Source organism: Atractosteus spatula, chromosome 5, assembly GCF_055471065.1.
Source record: "Atractosteus spatula isolate fAtrSpa1 chromosome 5, fAtrSpa1.hap1, whole genome shotgun sequence".
Taxonomy (NCBI): Eukaryota; Metazoa; Chordata; class Actinopteri; order Semionotiformes; family Lepisosteidae; genus Atractosteus; species Atractosteus spatula.
Window position 1 is genome coordinate 46,189,692 of NC_142710.1, and position 22,506 is coordinate 46,212,197.

The 22,506-nt window shown below is 36.9% G+C and overlaps 1 protein-coding gene across 3 annotated transcripts in view; it reads right to left on the minus strand.

The window, feature by feature from the left end:
* The window catches only part of LOC148835165 (actin-associated protein FAM107A), a 52,881-nt gene that overhangs the window by 12,533 nt on the left and 17,842 nt on the right, over window positions 1–22,506 (minus strand). For 2 of the 3 annotated variants that reach the window (XM_088916500.1, XM_088916502.1), the window contains exon 2: window positions 6,969–7,026. In XM_088916500.1, coding sequence (XP_088772626.1) covers window positions 6,969–7,026 — 58 coding nt within the window. Of the gene's footprint in view, window positions 1–5,452; window positions 5,659–6,968; window positions 7,027–22,506 lie in introns of those variants that run through there. The other variant, XM_088916501.1, reaches the window with a different exon arrangement.

Consider the following 22,506-nt stretch of genomic DNA (forward strand, 5'->3'; position numbering starts at 1 on the left):
ACACTTCAGTCCAAAATAAACTTGGCACACCTCTTTCATCTTGATGAGAATATTGTTTTCTACCCCTGAATGACAGAGACCTTGGAAAGCCTGTTAAAAGCTCTAATTATCAAACAACCTTATTCTTGATTAAGACTTATTGTGTACAAAATCAATTCATTTTTTTTTTTACTGGTTAAATCTCAGTTATGCACAAAGGCCTTGAAGGTGATGATTTTTTCCATTTCTACAGTATCAAAAGAATTGGAACCTTGAGTTTGAGAAAATGCTAAACTAAAATAATTATATAGAAAAAATGAATGTTTACAATTCATCACTCATTTTTTTCTTTTCTTTTTAGCAAGGAGTATCTTTACCTCTTCAAACTCAAAATAACTTATTTCATAAGTGAAAAACTGTTTGCTTTTTGCAGTTTTTTTTCCTTTCATGAGAATTGTTCCTTCCTCTGTTTCCTAAAATTTATTGTAGTTGCTTTGAAGATGAGACAAGCAGGTGAAACTGAAAAATTCAAAATCCCATATTTATTTTTTTCAACATACTGTACCATAGGTCATGCTGTAAAACATATCAATTCTAACATCAAGTACTCACTAATCTCTAGCCCATTTATTTCTACTCATCAGTACTTTCAGTAACTTCTATTCCCCTTGTTTGGCCTGGCTCAGCAGTACAAACAGATTAAAGGGGACCTGACGCCCAAGTGATTCCAGGTATCAAATTTAATAAATTATGAGCCCTGGCCTGAACAATGCAATATTCCTCATGTGGAACAAGACTCACCTTTGCTATTTAATATTTAAAAATCTGTATGATTCACCTTTGTACCTGAACACTTTCTTATCTGGAAAAGAAAAGTTACTGAAGTAATCATTTATATCATTCCTGATATATCATGCCACAATGTAGTAAGTTTTATTTATCTACTCCTATTAACGGGAATTAATAGTTTAATTAATAGTTTAAGGTGGATGCTTCTGTGACTCTCATTTTTCAACACAAAATGCTATATTATTTTATGCACCTTCTTTTCTTTTTTTTGTATTTGTCTTTAAGAAATAGAATGGATATACAGTAGTAGTAGGTAGCATGAAACGTCTTTCTGTTTATTTATGTAAAGAACATACAGTAGCAAAATTATTTTTACCATGGTATTTAAAACTAAATTGAAAATTTTATTTATTTACCATTTATTTAAAATTACAGTATGTGAAGAAAATTTTTAGTCAAGATATAAACAATTTCGTATCAGTAATGTAAACTAAAAAAACCATAAGAAATTCACCTGGGACACCTGAGTCTTGAACTTCTGCCCTTGATCTAAGTGGATTTCATCCAGAACCCCAAATTGGCTGAAAAACCCTATAATCAGAACATCACACACCCTCTCAACCTCCTAATCAGGCAAGGTGTAGGCTAGCCAGTGAAGTGGTCCAACACAAAGCAATTACCCCTCAGTGTCCTTTCTGTATGTAGGCATCATAGCAGCAGCAGCAGAAGTCTTGTCAGATACACCTCCAGTGACGACATTTAGAGAATTTTGTCATCCAGAAATGTCCTACCTTCAGAGGTAAATGGTAGGCTAATAATACCTTTGTCCATAGTACTGAAGGGACCACTTTTTAAAGTTTTCACCTTTTCCATCTCCTTAACTACTTTAATTCAACTCACACAATGCCTGAGGAAAGAGACTTCCCTCTTGAAGGTGGCACTTCTCCAGCAACCAGCAGCCATGATTCTCTCCAAGACCAAGTGGAGAGCTTGAGGAATGCTTTCAAAAGACCTGCCATGGACCATTAGATAATCAAGATATAGAAGGACACCACCCCCTTTCAAAATGTTCACCTTTTGTTGCCCTAAAGCCCAAAAAGAAGACAAATAAAATCAGACTTTTTCCAGTTTTATTTGCAAATTGTACCTTGCAACATCCAAGTGAAAAAAGAAAGCAAAATTTCTGAAAAAAACAAAAATAAAAAAGTAGAATAACTGGGATGGAGAAGGGAACACCCCCCTGAGTTAATTCTTGGTGGAAGCACCTTTTGCTTGAATTAAAGCCTTGAGCCTGTTTGGATACATCTCTACCAACTTTGCACACCTAGAGGGAGGAATATTTGCTCATTCCTCCTTACAGAATTGATCAAGCTCAGTCAAACTGCATGGTGACCGTTGATGGACTGCCCTCTTTAAGTCATTCTAAAGATTTTTCGATGGGATTTAGGTCAGGGCTCTGACAAGGCCACTCAAGGACATTCACCTTCCTGTCCTTCAGTCACTGTACAGTTGCTTTGGGTCACTGTCATGTTGAAAGGTGAACGATCTTCCCATTTTCAACTTCCTGGCTGAGAGCTGCAGGTTTTCTTCAAGACTTTGCTTGTATTTTGCAACATCCATCTTTCTTCTATCCTGAGAAGTGCCCCAGTCCCAGGTGAAGAGAAACACCCCCATGACAGGATGCTGCCACCACGGTGCTTTACTGTAGGAATGGTGTTCTTTGAATGGTAAGATGTATTGGGTTTTTGCCAGACGTACCATTTTTCATTCTGGCCAAAAAGTTCTATTTTGGTCTCATCTGACCACAGCACTTTTAAGGCACTTTTTAGCAAAACATAAACAAGACTTGATATGGCTTTTTTTTCTTGCCACCCTCCCATACAGGCCAGATTTGTGGAGCGCTTGTGATATTGTTGTCACCTGCACACAATGACCAGTCTTTGCCATAAAGGCCTGTACTGTAGCTCATTTAAAGTTGCCATCCTCCTCTTGGTAGCCTCTCTGATCAGTCTCCTTCTTGCTCTGTCATTCAGTTTGGAGGGACGGCCCGATTTACAGTAGGCAAGGTCTGGGTGGTGCTATATGCCTTTAACTTCTTAATGATGGTCTTGACTGTACTTCATGGGATACTTAAAGCCTTTGAAAATGTTTTATACCCGTCTCCTGACCTGTGCCTTTCCACAACTTTACCTCAAAGTTCTTTTGAAAGCACCTTTCTGCCCATAGTGGATTCTTTGCTTCGAAATGCACTTCCAAGCAGTGGAATCCTCTAGAAACAGTTGCTTTTATTCTGAACTAATCAAAATCACCACAATTGATCACAGGTGGGAGCCAATTAGTTTGTTGTGTAAGCTATAAGGTGATTGGTTATACCTGAGCAAGTATATAAATGCAATTGTAAGGGGGGTGTTCACTTATCCAAATAAGGTATTTTACTGTTATTAATTATTAATTTTATTATTAATTTTCAGAATATTTTAGAATTTTATTTTCACTTGGCTAATGTGGGTTACTGTGTGTAAAAAAATGGAACAAGCCTAATTTAATTTGTTTTTATTTTTAGAATATCATACGACAAAATGTACAAATTCTTAAAGTGGGTGGTGACTTTCTATACCCACTGTAAAGGATAGGAAAGAGGAAGAGGTAAGCTTGGCTAAGATTACAGGATGAAGGTCATGGACCAGTCCGATGCTGGGGAGCAGAACACAAAATAAGATCTCCAAACCACCAATCACATTCTATTTAACGCATATTACAGCAGTACTGCCAGTAGATGTCAAATTAGAAACCGTCAGAAATGATCTTCCTCTGCTAGTCCTGTTAAAAAGTTCTATTTAAACTAAATTCATGACAGCTAGCCACTTACTCAGGTTTGTGTTAAAGCATACTGTAAAAATCTCAAAACAAAAACGCTGTATTATTAAAAGGGAAATTAGTGTGTGTTAGTTAAGATTTACATTCTTGTTGTCAAACAGCTATGATTCATCTCTTACAATGATCACTTACAGGAGAACAGTTGTTTAGTAAGATTCTGGTTCAGCAGCACGATCAGTGATATAATTACTTTGCTAAAGTGGACTCCCTTGATAATATAGGCACTGCCATCTCTAAGCTGCTTATCAAGGCTCTGCAGTGTTTCCGTGAAGTTACTGACACTGCTAATGAAATTCAGCTCCTGTGGGTGTTATGATTAAATCTATGCAGTCCTATTAACAGACCCACCAAGTGGGGGATGTGACTGACAGGAGTTGTTACATTATCATTTGTAATGCTGTGGAGGAAAAATGTTCTGTTTCAGAATGTTTGTCCTGGCCTGATCTGAATAGGCTAGATTGACAGAACCAAAACATTCGGTGGAAAACATGCCTGAAACAAACCACAAGACAAAGCCTTGACTTGAGATGTCAACAGGGGTTCTCTTGTCAATGGCTCTGAAAACACAGTATATTTTTAAGTGGGCTGTTAGTTCTAATAGAAAATGAAAAGTTTTTCCTGATAATAAGTCTCATTTGCTTGGTTCCATTCATGCATGGAAAGGCATTTTCACGCAATAACCTTTAAATTGGTGCTCATCAGAGGTGACTTAAACAGTGAATTAATGGTCCTTATGCAGGAAGTTGAACAGTTCATAATTTACATTGACAAAAATAATAGTGAAGTGTAACCTTTCACATTCTGAGGCGATCCTAGCAGTTGTTTTCAAATGATTTCTGCTCATACATTTGAATCGATATAGACAAATACACGAAAAATAAACAAAACTAGAGTTTTCACAAATAGAAAAAAATATACAAATTTTGAATGTCCCAGTTAAAAATAAACTTAATTAATGCAACATCAAATGAGATTTACTTTGTCTGCAATCTGAAGGCAGCTCTATGCAGCCTTGGAGACAGTGAAAATGGTACAGCAGATAAATATGCTGTGCACACCTAAGTGTACATGAAGCAGGTGGTGTTGAACAATGCTGAAAACCTTGCCTTAAATGGCTCCCTGCCATGCTACTCCATAACAGAATAAAAAATGCACAGTTTCATCAAAATATCTTTGTTAAATCAGATGATAAATTGTAGCCAGTTTTTTACAGAAGGAGTAGAAAAAAGTGCCTCTCAAGGGTTGTATAGACAATCAGTACATTGGGAAATGAGAATAATTTTAAATATGCTTTTGCAGACATCAGTTAGAAGCATTGCAGGTGACATCCTGCTGTCAGCACAAATGGCTCTGGACTGAAGGCACACACATGTTGAAAAACTTTTTATCCCCATTTATTGTGGAATTTAAATGAAAATACACTTCTATACATAATCTATACATCTATACACACTTCTGTACATAATTCTTCTATCCATAATCACATTTTTCATGAACGAGCAAATGTTGGCTGAAAAAAAACTGTTTTTTACCTTTTAAAATGCAGTTGCTGTAGTAGTGCAATTCACTGAAAACAAATATATGAAGTCAATTCAAAAAGCACAATCTGTGAATTGTGCTGAGGACAAAATGAAAATGGACATTTAATGACTTTACAAATTATTTTATTTTACAGTGAAACATAAGCACACCTTATGGTATAGACGACTCTGAAAATCTTTCTGACATTTGAAACTACAAAACAACCCTGTCTTTCTGCAGACAGTAGCACTAATTGAAGTGTTGTTTAAAGTGGTGTATTGCTTACCTGATTTCACCATCATCTCTCTGCGCTTTCCAGAAGCCCTAACCGGGATCAGCCCCTGAGTGACTCTCTGCGACATTGAGCAAAAAATACTTTTCTATATTTCTCTTTATGTCTGATTTATTAAATACTGCCAGGCAGAGAGCCTAACATGACTTTTGGCAGTGGGCTGTTAAGCAGCCCCACTTCTATAACATGTTCTGAGTCTGAGCTAGAATAAACAGTCACATGACCAGGGCACTCCACAGCTCCCTCCCTCCCTGTTGGGAGACACGTCCTCCTCCACAGAGCCCTGTCCTGCTGCGTGGATTAGTGAGAAGCCTGAGCAATCCTTGATGCTGATATTAACATTAAGTCATCAAAGTTCAAACTGTATGCTAACTAATTTGAAAGAAGAATGTGTATTTGTATTCCAGAAACAACATTTATTGATACTGTATTTATGGTTTGATTATTTAAATATATGAGCAAAGCAGTATTTTATAAACAGTATTTTTTATTTTATATTGCACATAGTTACATTAAAAATACCAATCTGTTTAGATGGAGCAATGTCGCTTTCAAAACTTCAACTTGCTTAACTACTAAATCAAATTGAATTTCTAGGCTGTTGATGACAATTGTTTAATTTCCATTCAGCAGATGGAACATACAGTAAGTTTATTTACAGTAAATATAGATAAACGTTGGTTCCATTGTACATGTTTGCTGAGTCAGCACAACAACAGTTTACAGGATGAAACCTAATTGTATTCTATTGTAAGTTTCTCATGATATAGACTTGGCTCAAGATCCCTGTTTTTCAGATTGAAAATGTAAGAATCAAGGAAAACACACATATACGAAATGTAGCAGGATCATTTCCAGATTTGGAGACTTAACTAATAGGAATCAGAATTTACGTTGTAGTTAACTAACTTGAAAAGGTTTCTAAAGATTTCTCGTGATATGTTTAGTTCACAACTAGTCCTGCATTCAGTTAAAGCTTGGTGCAGTAATAGGCATCACAAGCTAAGTGTTTCAACCTCACAAACCACAGTATTTCTATATCACTGGTGACAGGGGAAGATTGTATTGTAAAAACATATTTATTCTGATGTTTTGCTTTTTTATGTCTTAAAAACCATAAACTATTAATAAGGAGACAAAGAATTTACAATTTGGACTGTTTTGTGTTAGTGCAGACACCTGTTCTTTTAAGAAATATTGCCCTTAATCCATCCATTATCTGTACGCTTTATTCAATTCAGGATTGCGGGAATGCACTTAATACTGTAACCTACATAAATCATTTCATTCTTTTAAAGAAGTAGGACAAAACAACTAAACAGTTTATACTGTTTACAGCACAAATCAGGAGCTGGTAAATAAAAAATGTGTAAAGAGTGGTTTGATAATTGGTCACTTACAAAAGTAATTAACTTTGTACAGACATACAGTACATCACTGTAAAAAAGGGAAAAACTGAAAAATAATTTAATGGCCCTATTTCACATTGCCATTCTGAAGAGATACTTACCAGAGCCATTCAAGTGTTTTTCATTTTCCATACATTGGTGCTCTAAGGAGTACTCTTTCTGTTGACACAGGAAAAAAGAACATTTATTTTTTTATATATAAAATTACTGCTAGAATGCTTAATTGTGCATTGATGTGTATTAGTATGACTGAATAAAACATTAACGTTTTATAATGTTATTGAAGCTATTTGTAACAATAAAAAATGTAAGGAAGTTTTTGTTTTTTTCACCCTCTTATTGGTATTGAACATTCAAAGCACATGGTCAGAGTTGGCTTGCACTACTGAAAGCTTTTCCATATTGCGTCTGAGCAGTATGAACATTTTACAGGATGAATTCAAAAAGGCTTTTTGGATGTCTTCATGATTCTGTGAAAGCACATTGTGCTGGTGATGGTGGTGTTATTGGTTGCTAGGAGAGACTCACTCGGGCTTGGTACTTTGACAAGGCCTTCTCTGTCTGCAGCCTTACCCAACTTCTTTGCAAGTACACTTCTTTTAATCCACTAGGGAAGCGTGATGGGAATATTTTACTGGTTAGTACATAATAGTGAAAGGTCTTTTTCAATATGCCAGTTATTGGCTGCTCCTTTTACAGATTTTTGAAGTACTCATGTATAGAGTATCTAACAGTTGCAGAAATGCCTTTATATCTCTTTACATCAAAATGTTATGCTTAAATCATGCATGAAACTACTGCTTAGATTTCAGAAATGAGATGTGCATGTGTTTCTTTTTGTTATATTAATGCTCCCTCCTACACATACAAAATTTAGACATACATACTATAACAGGATAACTCCAGAATATGGAATCAAATGCATAAATACTGTATGAATAAAATATTAAGATAATTCATTATAATGAACACCATTTGTGTTTTACTTAGAAAAAAATTAAATCTTAAATTAATTCAAATGTAATCAAAATTGTCAACTTTTGCATGATTTCTTTTGCTGATTCTAACGCACTTCTCTGAAGGACCTTGACCAAATGCTTAGCTACTTTAGAGTTAATTGAATTCTCAAGATATATTTTTGTAACAGTTTTAATGTCATTATCTTTATTTTCTGACCGATATATATTAGTGACCAATAGCAGATACTGATGCTATACAGTATATCAACTTTTTAAAGTTCTAGGACCCTTCCCCTTGAGCAGGTTGTCAGATTGCCACAGAGTCACCAGCACACCCACCGACTTTTATTATTATATTTGCAACTTTTATTCTAATGCATTACTTGCAACCACCATAAGGTATTGCTGTACACACATCAATTTAACAACACAGTCCTAAACAACCAGAAGGTGAAGAAGACCGAAAAAACACAGAGCACTGCTCACTGTTTGTAAAAAACTACACTGAAAGGGCTATTTCAGTATTTAGCAAAAAAGGGAGAAATGGAGAATGAACCGATAATGACAAGTCTCAGAGAAAGTCAGAAAAGAGACTGTCTACAAGCAAATGAATGAAGGTGATGAAGTCAAGTATGTGAATATTAATAGGAGGAAACACGATAATCATTCAGGGGGAGCTGAATGAGTTGACAAGGAAGATGGTCATTGGGGTCATTGGGGACACTAGAATTAGTGCTTTGCAAAGCTGCAGGAGATTTTGCATTCCATTGAGTTCAAACTGCAGACTTGTCCTTCTCCTGTGGAGATAATAGTATAACCCCCGGCATTTTTTTATCTTGATGAGAGTACAAGAATTGACGATGGGGAAAGGAAGATGAGTCTGATAGGAGAGGCTAAAATTGGAAGAGGCAGAGATTCTGAGCGTGAGCACTGTAGTGATGAATGAGAGACGCCGCAGGTAATGGAGATGATAAAATGTATGCCTGAAAATGGGCAGCAGAAGAGCGCGGTATCATGCACCCCTGTAGACTGTCAATCCCCTGTTGCAGGTGAGGGAGTCGACTGCTAACGATATTTGCAAAACAGGGAGCCACCAAAGCAAATATTTGATTATTTCTTCAGGTCATGGCTAATTTGAGCAATCTCGTTCTTCTGCTGTGGTTGTGGCCTGATTGGTATTTATAATTTTTTTTTGTGTAAATATGGTTACTGTACCTCTGTATTCTTCTTTTTTCTTTCCCCAGTCTAAAATCATTGTTATAGTTTTTAACAGCACGTTCTGGGATGATAGATGTGAAAATGTCATGTGGAGAGGAAACATAAACTCCTGGTGGGAGAAAATAAACCTTTGGGTATCCAGGTCCAGTGGTTGTCTTATAGCTGGGCAGTGAGATTAGGTAACTTATAAATCATAGACACTCTCTTTTTCAAATCATTTGTTTGCAATATGACTCACTGTCCCACTGGGGAACAGCCTGGGGTTACCAGTGCTGAGGTTGGCTTTGGTTGGCTACTCACAGATATTTTCAGGAGAGGACATGTTATGTTCTTAGTGTTATTGTATGTCTTTTCAGCAATGGCTGTATTAGTTACAACAGGGTGTTCATTATATGTTTGCACAAGTTGCCATAGAGTCATGTGAGAGCTGGCAAAAATCAAGTTAGTCTATGGAACAACATGTTGGCAATGACACAGTAGTCTTTTGTTAGATAAATTGTCCAATCTTTATGCATTTCACCTTTTCTGTATGTAACACAGTATAGGTGATACAATGACAGAGTGATTAAAATAGAGATGTGCAGGCATGATATCAGAGTCAAGATTGATGTACTAACCACATACTGTATGCCCTAACCTTTCTGGTCTTTATATGAGAGGAAGCCCAGATATTGGTGAGGGTAAATAGTAGGCATGGGGTGGTGATTGCTGTGAATGAGGAGACTGGCCCACTGTGGACTGGTGAATCCACAAGTGAGGTGGAGTAAGTGTTAGCAACCAGGGATGGAGCTCAGAAAGAGGTCACTGAAGACAAGTAGGAGTCCAGATATCTGGAGAGGGCTTGACTCTCAGGAGCCTGGAGTCAGGACAGTCTGTGGAAGCTTGTATACAGCAGGTTAGACTACTGCAATGCCCTACTATCAGGGAGCACCCATCACTCTTTCAACACCTTAAAGTGAATTCAGATTGCAGCAGCTAGAATTGTTACTAGGAGCAGAAAGTACGACCATATAGCCCCTATACTTAGCTCTCTTCATTGGCTTCCTGTCAGGTACAGGGCAGACTTCAAAATACTTCTACTTACTTATAAGGCACCTGTCTATCTAATGGAACTTATTAATGTATATAATCCAAGTTGTGAAAGGAGCTATATAAAAATAAATTGAATTGGATTGAATTGAAAGTTGAAGCCTGATACTATACCATCTGGTTTCCAATATTCGGAAATCCTGTAAAGTTGGGGAGACCTGTCTACATAGCAGTCTGCTGTGACCAAGGCACGAGGGACAGTAACTCCCAGTGCAGATTGAAACAGTGGGGTAATAGAGGGGCGGGTCCTATGCTGACAGCAGAAATAAGGATTGGGGAAGGGAGAAGCAACAAAGACAGGCTGGTTCTGTAAGTGCAGAGGATCGAAAAGGCACTTATAGATGTGCAGCTCCAGCTGGATGTTGTTTTTCTCAGTGTCTGACAGGTGATTAATGGCTTTCCTGCTATCTGAATTTAAGTTTGTGATTTCACTGTCCTGTGACCTGGAATTCATTTTACAGTTCTGTCGTTACACACATCTGGGGAGACTGTATCCTGGAGTCTCTAATCATTTCCTAGACCATGTGCGCTCTAGGACTGGACACCCAGCTTTCGCTGACACCAAAATCTTCAGAATACTCTGCTGAGACATATGTTTGGACCACAACCATTACCTATCAGAGAACTTTAACCCTTTTTTTTTCCGTAATCTCCTCTAGGACCTTTTGTTGTTGTTTCCCCTTTGGGGAAAAACAATTAGCTACCTGCTGAGTTCAGGGCTTCTGTTTTGCTAGCAACAGATATGAGGATTCCTCCATTATTGCTACCTCATGGTATATGAGAACCTACCACTCAGGATCTCCTAACCTTCTACCAGAAGGTTCCAGCTACTGACAGGTGCCTCCAGCGTACAGTGAAATTAGGAGTGAGGAAAAATATCCCTTTCATCATCTCCATAAGACACTCATTCTGTTTACCCCAGACTCCCTTTAGAGATTGTAGCCACATACTGGTTTAACTAACCAAAACATTTCATTTAACCTGTCCACTTCAGAGAAATACAGTAGCTTGTCTTGCCCTCTTCTCTTGTCTTGCTTCTTGACAGGAAATCTCTAACGCCTAAGTGCAATGGAGGCTTCCCCTAAAGAACTGCTTCTCCTTCAACTAGAGACCAGAGCTCCTACCCGAAGGAGCTAATCGTGGGTCACATCTGTTCTTTACTTCTCCCCGTATTGGTCCTACCTTGTTTTGGAATAACCCAACTATGCAGAAACTATAGAGATATACTGTAGCTCTTAACCTAACCTTGCAATCATTTACTGAGACTGATATTTTACCTAAGGCTTCTCTATAAGTAATCTATAGCCGTCCACATCTGGGGAAACTCAGAACTCCTGCAGGATTTTGACCTGATAATCTGGTTGTTAAACTGTTTCCTTTCTGGAGTGTGATAGAATCCAGCCCTGTGTCTGTGATCTTACAGTAAGTCTTAAGATTTTAGCAGTGCAACTACTCGGCGGGTCTTGTTTTACTAGGGCTACTTGAATGATAACTCATAGCTTGCCAGTGACCCTGACACAACAGCTACAGATTCTCCTATTCCTTCACCTTATTGGTCTCTCAGGGACCAAAATGCCTAATCCAATGGTGATAGGACAGCTTCTATTTAAGAGCAGTGCTCCTATTGAACATTGTGAAAGACATGTGATTCTACCTAATTAGAGCTACAGTACTTATAGGGAGTGCTTTACATGGCTCTATAGAATCCTAAAACCATGTAAACTCCCAGTTATTGCTATCCTGCTACAATAGGAAACAGTAATTGCTCACCTCTGTACTTTCAACACAGTTTAATCTAAAATAAAAGACAGTGACTGATCACAGTTTCAATCAACTTTTAATCTTACAATCTGAATACAAGTTTCCTTTGTAATTTTTAAATTCCTTTTAGGAAGGATATAAACTTATAAGGAAAACATTTTCCATAACCATGACATATCGCAGCCCATAAAAGCATGGAGGATTGAATATTGCATTTCAAGGTGAACTATAAGACACTTAGCTGCTGGTGTAGTGTTTCTAGAAGTGGTCATTTGACCTTTCAAATCTGAACTGTGCGAGTCCTGTTAATGTTTTATTAAAAGTGTTGGAAATTTCTTTTTTTTTTTCATTCAATGCTGTGCCGGTGACATTACATCCCTAATAAACTTGGGAACAAAAAAGTTTTTTATAGATTTTGATCCAGGTTTCAAGATCTTGTTACAGCTCCTGTTATCACATTACGCTTACTACAAAGACAATTAATACAGGCTTTGGAGAGGAGAGCAGCAACACTATTATTATTCAGGCGCAAAATTACAAGTGTAACAAATTGCTGTTTCTTACAACTGATCATTTGTTTTTGTTAATAGAATTGATATACAATGTGGGGTTATTGAAGACATACTGTATTAACCCTTAGTAAGCAGAATAGCAACAGGTTTTAATTCACAATAAATTGTAGGGGCAGCATATTCTGCTGCTATATTTTCTGCTGTACTAATTTGATATGCTTCTGAACATATTGTGGAAATATCCATTAATTTCTTGATGGAGCATATTACCAGGAGTTGTCTAATTTATAATACTCTTTAACATACATTTTAATTGCCAGAGTCTCTGGTTTGATCTTTTAAGTACCACTACAGTAGCTTTATTTACATTTGCTGTCCAATTTGTCACTGACCTTGTTGACATGAGCTAAACTAATATTTTCTTGAACAGCACTTTGTAACTATAATTTCATGTGATATTTTCATATAAATATTCAGCATAATGTAAACTACTGACAAAATACAGTACATCAGTCCGACTGCTTGCAAAAAGCATGCATAAAAACAACACATTTTTCTAAATGAAAGTAAATATTATTTTTACTGATCCTCCTCTTGTGTGCTGAATCAATAAAATAAATTGATACACTGTGACACGGGATAAACCATTTCTTTGCAATGAAATAGTATAGTATGTTAAGAGTGCCTCTTAATGTGCTTATGTAATATACAGAAATTGTTAACCATGCAGTAAACTGTAAACATTTTTAGGGCAAAGTTAGAGAGTTAAGAAACAGGATAATGCTTCTAAAATCATAACAAAAAATATCTTCTTAGAATTAAACCTTAATCATAATAATAATAATTGCTTACAATTATATAGCACTTTTCTGGACACTCCACTCAAAGCACTTTTACAGGTAATGGGGACTCCCCTCCATCACCACCAATGTGCAGCATCCACCTGGATGATGTGACCACAGCCATAGTGCTCCAGTACACTCACCACACATCTGCTATCAGTGGGGAGGAGAACAAAGTAATGAAGCAAATTCATAGATGGGGATTATTAGGAGGCCATGATTGGTAAGGACGGCAATGGCAATGTGGCCAGGACACCAGGGGCCAGGACACCTACTCTTTTCAGAAACACCCTGGGAATTTTAATGACCACAGAGAGTCAGGACTTCAGTTTTACGGCTCATCCCAAGGAAGGCACCCTTTTACAGTATTGTGTCCCTGTCCATATACTGAGGCATTAGGACCCACATAGACTGCAGGGTGAGCGCCCCCTGCTGGCCCCACTAACACCTCTTCAAGCAGCAGCCTTAGTTTTTCCCAGGAGGCCTCTCATCCAGGTACTGACTAGGCTCACACCTGCTTAGCTTCAGTGGGCTGCCAATTGTGAGTTGCAGGGTGATATGGCTGCTGGCATAAATAATGTCACCTATAATAATCAGCAAAGATTGTTGATAATGTGTAAGTGTCCCAGAAATCTTAATGAAGTGAGACAGGAAGCATCAGTATGCTGTGGTATTGTGTACTGCTGTAGGTTTATAATTTTTAGCTTTTTTAGCCTCTCATAGTTTTGACACATCTATATGTAATTTTCTCACAACCTACATACTGTATTTAAACTGAGCATGAACATAAAATTGGATATGTCAATGGCTCCAGATCCATAAATTAACATAATACTTAGACATATTTTTGGAACCCTGTCCTGTGTTGCTAACTTATAATCAAACAGTTTAAAAGAAATAGTTGGCTATAGCTTTTGCACTGTGTGGTTTGCAAGATGCTTGTTTTTTTAGATACAGACATGGAGGGAGAGTTCTGTGAATAATGTCAGCTAGATGAATGCCTTGAAAACACCTGGTACATACTGTACAGATCCAGCCATTCGGAATGCGTGCCGGATAATGCAGTCTATTGTGGTGCTCACGGTGCAGGACTGCATGTTTTTAAAATATTTATCCGTCGGACTGCACTGCTTTGTAAAACTGCCAGGTGGAGCAGCGAATGCTTAATATTGCATGTGAAAGCATTTGGGCTGTTGCAAGAAAATGCCTGGTTTCGAATCCTGCTCAATGTTGAGTGACAATCTTTTTCCAGTTATAGAATTTAAGTTGTATACTGTTTAGACTTTTATTAATTTTAAACTGTATATTACACTATTTTAAATATTAAATTAATTTAAAAAGAGGACTATTATATAAAAACTACATTACTCTCGGTTTGATACAGTATATGAAAAATAGTTCATTATTCTACTGTGGATTGTTGTGAACTGATGTGATTCTTTCAGGCTTTTTCACAATTGAAATTATCCAGATGCAAATTTCAGCATTGAGAAATCAGCATTTTAACTGTAAATTTTGATGTTGATGGTACTAGATGTTTAAATAAAAGTTGTGAAAATTTTTACAAATCGTGATCTTTAAAATGCCTATTGTATAAGGGCTCTGTGTCATTTGTTCTGAAACATGCAGTCTCATAAATAGGTTTTAATAATTAATAATAATAGATGTTTTAATAATCATAATAGGCACATATATCATTGTATATAGTATGTATATACTAGTATATATTATATAGTATGTACGATTTTGTTTTAAGGCTTGTTGTAAAGGCTTGTGCTAAATTGCCCTACTGAGATGAATAAAGTATTTTGAATTGAATTTAATTAAACCGGTTGAAATGGTTTTTATTCCTACTGTTGGCAGTATTCACATTTGCTCATTCATGTTGCTAATAATATCATTTAACGTTGAACACATTGTGATATCTAAAAATAATAAAAAGTCAATATAGTGTACATAATATTTACTATTTTATTTTTAAAAAGGAGTCTGTTGGAAGAAAAACTTGTACCCTAAGCAGGAATCAAACATACACTTCCAGGGGGGAAAGCCATCCACCAAACCCACTGTACCAACACACTACTTGGAAACATAGCTGAAATGGACAGGTCAAAATGTTTCCAAAGTAATCATGAGTGAATGAGTCAAAGAAATTGATGCAGATGTCTACAAAGACAGTGGAATACGGTAATACTACCAGCTATATAAATATATTATATTTAGATCCTTAAATTAATATCTTTATTAATTTCTTCAGTTACGTGATTCCATATTATATTCCCTATTAAGCGGACTTTAAAAATGACACATTTTCTTTAGTAATGACAGCAAGTATTCATAGAAAAAGGTTAAAACATTAAAGCTTTTTATAAAGTATATGAACATAATATAGTCAGAACACGTATGACAAAACATTTCCAAAATAACCACAGTAAGTGACCGAGTTAAAGAATTTGATGCATAAAATGTCCAGCCATATACAGTATATGTTTAGAGACGTTATGCTCCTGTTACTTTTTATGCTCAGCTACTAAAATTTACCTTTCGTTGTAAAATTCATATTATTAATATTCCATATTATGAAGATTTAAACATGCACAGTAGAGAGATTAAATGAAGCAATAATTTCAATAACATCTAATGTACCACAAGTGCCACCTATTGATCATCTTTGGCCAGTGAATCACATGATGTGGTAAAGCGCAGACCCTGTAGTGCATTACAAGGTTGTTAATGCGCATTCTGAATGGCTACATCTGTACCCTTACTGACCTGGTCCTATCAAATAATTGGGAAAAACAAAGAGATTAGATGTGATAGGACAGTCATTTAATTTTGACCATAATATGGTAACCGTTGATACTTTAAATCCCTAAAGATTGATTCTAAAATTAGTGCAAAAGTTTTAGAAAAAACATTAAAAAGGAATGAGGCAAAGCTCACCTGTTGTGAATTGGGAAGATATTAATACAGATGCAATAGAAGAATGATTATATTTCAAAAACATATAAAAGTTTCCAAACAAATTCACCCCTAAAACGGAAAGGATCAAGTCTAAAAAACATAACCTAAGGGCCAAAGACAGAAAAAGGGTATACCAAGCTTGAGGCACAACTGAACAGCAAGATATTACATACATAGATAATACAGAGAGAAAAAAGAATATTGCATTGCAGGATAAAGATAATGCAAAACATTTAAATCAAATGTTTTTCTGTTATACTAGCAGAAAAAAAAATGTTTTATTGTGATTTTATTATTGTTTTTAATGTGATTAACAATGAAGTTTTCCAGCAACTAGAAAAATGTCAAACTTACAGTACATACTGTATCACCGGCGTCTGATGGCACTTCACAGACATAGTTAAGGAAGTAAATTTCCTTAGTCAGCTCTGACTAGGAAAGAGGAAAGGATACTAGGAAACGCTGTGAGTGTCTGGAATAGGTTTTCCAATCAGGGAGGTGAAGCCCATACTATGGGTTCTTTCAAGAAATAATTGGAAAGAAATCTAGATTCCCTTCGCTACTTAACTAGCAAACAAGCAAGAAGGTGGGCTCCTCTTGTTCACATCCTTTGTTAATTTCTTATTTATCTTATATTTCTGTTTTAATGCTGCTAATGAAGATGGTGTTCATGTGCAGGGATATGTAGACTCCAGGATAACAATGCCACCTACTGGAATTTTTATACTTATTTTTTTCCTCCACCTACTGTAATTTCTTTTTTATAATTACCAGACTTTATCTCATATTGAACAGATCAGCACTACTAGATTTATTTGGTTTATTGCTATCTGGTATGACATTTTATGAAAAAAATGTAAACAAATCATAAGAGGTAAGATTGAATCCTGAAGATGAATTCAGAGAGATGTTCCTTTAGCACAAAAATAAAAAAAATAATGTTAATATAACATCTTAAAAGTCTTTTTGTGATGCAAGGGTATTGCAAATGGTTGAATTTAGCAAATCTTTTAACAATTTTAATTATAGCATTTTATTTTTGTTTTGAAATTTTGTTTTGAGTTTGTGTCCTAAAAGGGAGAGTGACACAGAGAAGAGACCACATTTATGGTTTTACCAATTCCAGCTCCAGTTCTGAACCTTTCTTATGTGAGGACATAATTACGCATCACAGGAAAATTGTTGATGATGTTTCATGCTTTTCTGTTAACAGACCCATGTGTCATCACATGACTGGTGAATCTCTGCAGGCTTGCAGGGTTTAATGCCAAAGCTTTATTTTGTTCTTTGTGATCATTTCAGTAAAGTGTTCCATTTACTGGAACAGTCCTGCTGAGCCCTGTTTGACAGGCCAAGTCCTTCCTCACAGTGGCTGTTATAGAAACTGCATGGAAGCAGTCTGAGTAGCTGTCTTGTCTTACTGTCAAAAGGCCTCAGGCAGAAGAGTTAACAATGACAACTGGCTACTAGGATGCCCTGTCACTAATGTCTGTTTGGCACTTGAAATACAGAAGAAAAAAGAAAGCTCCTTTTTATGCTTTTACAACCACAAAATAATTAATTTCTCTGTATCAAAAATATATTTCAGGTTTACGGTAAATAAAAATATGTTAGTAAGTGCGGATATTTCACAACCAATATGCCAGGATTGTGGCTCAGGTTTAGGACTTCAGTTGGCTGCAACTGTTTTTGTTTTACCCTGCTTTTTCTTTGTGACTATTCTTTATTTGTCCATCCAAATATCTGGAGACTCAAATGAAGACTGACTACTGGCCCTTTCCTCAGTTAAGAAGAAACTGAACAAACTCATGTCTCTTGAGTCAGCTAAAATGGGCACTCTCAAAGCAGCAGCAGGTTCAACTTGTAAAAACTGAGATGGTGACTGTGAGCTCATCGATTGCAGTGATAGTGGTGTGCTACCATTCTCAGATGTATACTGTTCATTGACTAATATTAAACCTTGGAATTAGGTGAATGAGTGGAACAGAAAGGTCTGACTACTCCTGCAATTAAAGATGTCTAAAAAATGTGTTTCCTTGTTAGCTTGTCTGTGGTTATGGCATCTAAATAGCATTTTGTTTATGCTCTTCAAAAATCTTTCAGGCATATTTAAATGTATGTTAAAGGAGTTTCTTGATGTCAATGGCTCAGTAGACAACATGTTTATGAGGCTCAATTAAAGGTTTAAATAAGGATAAAAGATAAAGTTTGACTATCTATTTATTTTCATAAAGCTTATAAAGTTACAGAATTGTGGACCAAGTTGGATTGTCTAAAAATTTCTTAACAATTCTTTCTAACACAGCTACATTGGAAATCAGTCTTTTTAGCAAATAATTAAATTTGCTACTTAGGCAACATGCTGAGTTTCTCTTACACAGATCCTGGCAGAAGTATTAGTTTGATGGCAGTTTAGGGACCCATCCAGTACCTATGAGACTCTGTCACAATGCATATTTTCTGGATATTTCTGATTTTATTATTCTGACCTTTTTTTCTAAATTATACATTTTGGACATTCAATTTGATCGAAAAAAGTGTTTTAATTTACCTAGTCTATCAACTGCAGAAGCTACTGTACTGGAAACACGTATCGTGTATACAGTATCTCTGAGCTAAAGGAATTTGTATAGGACATGAAATGAGGTGAATCTCCTGGTATCTGCAACATTTCACTTTAATTGTATTTCACTTTTCAGTTGCTGTTGGTCCTCTTCTACTCAAAACAGTACGTACTGCCACCACATATTGTCACGATTGTCTTCCCTCCTCTAGAGGGCGCTCCTACCCTTTTGTATTCCCATTAGTTTCAGTTCCTACACATGTTTTCTGTTACCATTTTTTATTATTTAAGCTTGCCGTCTCCGCTTTTCGGGGCTCAGTATTGGAAGACAGACATCTGAAGGCCCGCCTATCCACCGGGCTCAAGAGAAGCCCGAGGTCAAGGCCTTTTCCCCACGCGTCCTGACCACCTATTTTCCATGTTACTGGATCCCTTTTCCCTGTCTTCGTCTGGATGGATCTCCCTGTACCTGGACCTTGGACTGCGCCCTGATTCCCCTTTTGGACTTCTCTCTAGACTATATTGCTACGCCCCCCAAGCACCAGATCATTGCAGTCACCGTCCTCCTGTCTGTCATCCCGTCCTGATCCTCACCATGTTTTCCTTTTTGTCCTTCTCCAGCCACTCCCAGATTATACCATCGGCATAGGGTCTTTATCACCCATTTCACGGGAGTCTGACCCAGCTCCCGTGACACATATGGTGCATTATCATATACAAGCAGAAAATCGTCTTCCCAGTTAGCTGATTCTAGAGATGTGGGGGCATTTTCTTCATTGCACTGGCTATTTAATTGATCACCAAAAGTTTTCCAAACATTACAGTCATGATAAATGAGAATTAAGATCACAGTAGAATTCAGAGCCTTCTTGAGTTTAAAATGAGAAACTGGTACCTTTGAGGAACAGGTTTTTTAGACATAAACAGTGCAGGTATTTTAATTAGAGCAAATCCAAAGAAATAAACAATCACCATCTGCGTTAATGCCGCCATAGCTGGTCAATGGACAGAGTCCTGTGACACAGAAGGTGCAAATTACAAATCAACAGGAAACAAGATGGGAGCCAAGTTTCAGATGTACTGCTAAATACTGTTGTATAACACATCATCATAAATAGTACAGAAGAGAAAAGATTTGTGGACCCAAACCGTATCATATGTACATGTGGGGTTGTAATACTTTGTCCATCAACAAAATAGAATGAATGCTTGGTGTGGTGTTCTTTGGTGAAATCAGAGCCTTTGGGGATAATTACCAATAGCAAGATGGGAAAACAGAGATAATCACTGTATACTTACTGTATCTACAATATTCCAAAAATCACAACAATTCATTCATTATTGACAACAATTATTTTGTGAATACAGTTTATTTATAAAATTTCTAAAGAAGGCATTTAGTATTGTTTTACTTCAGCTCTTTGCATGGAGACTTTATCTTCAGCCCCAAATGCAACTCCTCTTAATTTTCATTTGTAATCTCTTATTTTTAATCTAATTCTCTGTCATCTTACATTTTGAAGACTGAACAGATTCTTTTCCTTTAACCATTAAATTGTGTCTGTTTAAAACACCTCTTGCGTCTAAAATCATAAACAACAACAATAATAATAATTATATTTTATTTGATACACCACCCTTCACAACAGCTTGCCACAGAGTGCTTTACAGAATTATCCAGTACTTGACAATATTGCACAGCAACACTAGACCATGTGGGTTCTTTGTGATACACAAAATCCCAGTAGGAAAAATTAAAACTCTGGGGCTCTCGGGTCCAATGGTTCCTTTCCCTGCCAGGCAGGTAGCTTAGGTTAAATTAATGTACTATTTCTTCAAAGTCAAGGGATGGAAACCTTCTGTCCTGGGTTTGTCCTTTTGCCAGTGTTTTCTAATTGCTTACACTTATATAGTGCTTTTCTGGAAACTCCACTCAAATGCTTTACAGGTAATGGGGACTCCCCTCCACCACCAACAACGTGCAGCATCCACCTGGATGATGTGACGGCAGTCATAGTGCACCATTACGCTCAGTATACATCAACTATCAGTGGAGAGGAGAACAGAGTGATGAAGCCAATTTAGAGATATGGATTATTAGGAGGCCATGATTGGCAAAGGCCAATGGGACATTTGGCCAGGACGCCGGGGTAACACCCCCACTCTTTTCAAGAAGCACCCGGGGAATTTGTAATGACCACGGTGAGTCAGGACCTCTGTTTTACGTCTCATCTGAAAGATGGCACCTATTTTACAGTATCGTGTCCCCGTCACTATACTTGGGTATTAGGATTCACACAGACCGCAGGATGAGCGCCCCCTGCTGGCCCCACTAACACCACTTCTAGCAGCAACCTTAGTTTTTCCCAGGAGGTCTCAATCCAGGTGCTTAGCGTCAGTGGGCTGCCAGTTGTGAGCTGCAGGATGCCATGGCTGCTATCTGAATGATGTACGATGAACCAGAGTTGGGACTACAGTCTGTCAGAAGATTTTCTGTTTTCTCAACATCTCCATAAACTCTGACCCTTGTAAACCTGACATTAGCAGACTAGACTGGTACAATGAGTGAAAAGACAATTTATGAGTTCAAGAGACAGTGAAAGGACTCCATTCTTGTTCACAGCTTCAGCAATTCTTTCACGTTTCCTGTAGTTGGTATTAAGATCGACATGAAAAATTATTTACAGAAGCACAAAAACGTGAGATGGCATGGACACTCAATAAATTATTTTCCTTAATTGGAAAGAAAAACTGTGTAGTAGTCATGCATCCAGGCCAAGATATAAGGTACCCAGAGATGCTGGATCGGGACAGATTGTGATGGCATTAGGCTTTCACCAGAAAACACTTCTACAGTATGTCACCTTTGCTGGCCTTCCCAAGGTGGTGTAATAGAAGTTCCGCCACGTAGGCTCATTGTTGGTGCAGGTGTACTTCTAATGTAACCTTTGTCAAGCATGTGTTGTGTTTTAATTTCTTTATTTCGACACCAGTTATTTAGTGAATACTAATACTAATACTGGTTATTAGTGAAGACTAAACACAGTGGTGTCTAGTGCTAGACACTGGAACACTGCTAGCTTTTGGTGCCTAAAACTTTCCCAAGAATCCTCTGAAATGACCATAACCACTGTAAAGCTGCAAGGGGCATTATTTTTCTCGATAACTCTTAGTTTTTTTAAGCTTTCCCCCTAAGATGGCAGACTAGACATGTTGCTCCCAAAAGACTGAACACCGACAGTCAAGCTGTCAAGTTCCAGTTAATAAACAATGTAACAACGTTACAGCAATAAAGTCTAAATTAACTTTAAGACTTGTGTGTTGGGTGTGTCCGTAATTTGCCTGAACCACCCCACTTTCATAACCAGTTAATATTTAAATCTTTACTTAATTTTAATTGTATCATCTCATGTAAGCTAGTTAAAATTAGCAGTGTATAAAATATGTAAACTATGGTGTAAACTTATTTGAAAAAAGTTTAATTTATAGAAAAACATTTCTTTAATCTATTGATAATTATTTCTGACTGTTACTTTAACTAGTTGATGTTTTGAATAAGCTGTTGGAAGAGTATGTTAATCTTATGGAATTTAAGATAGATAGTCATGGCCATTTGTGTGTGTTTGTTTATTACCAGTATATATGTTATTATTTTAGGAACAAACTGTTACAATCATAATCCCTCCTCTTAAGGGTACTCCGGCTCTTTCTTATTTTGCTGATTACTTGCA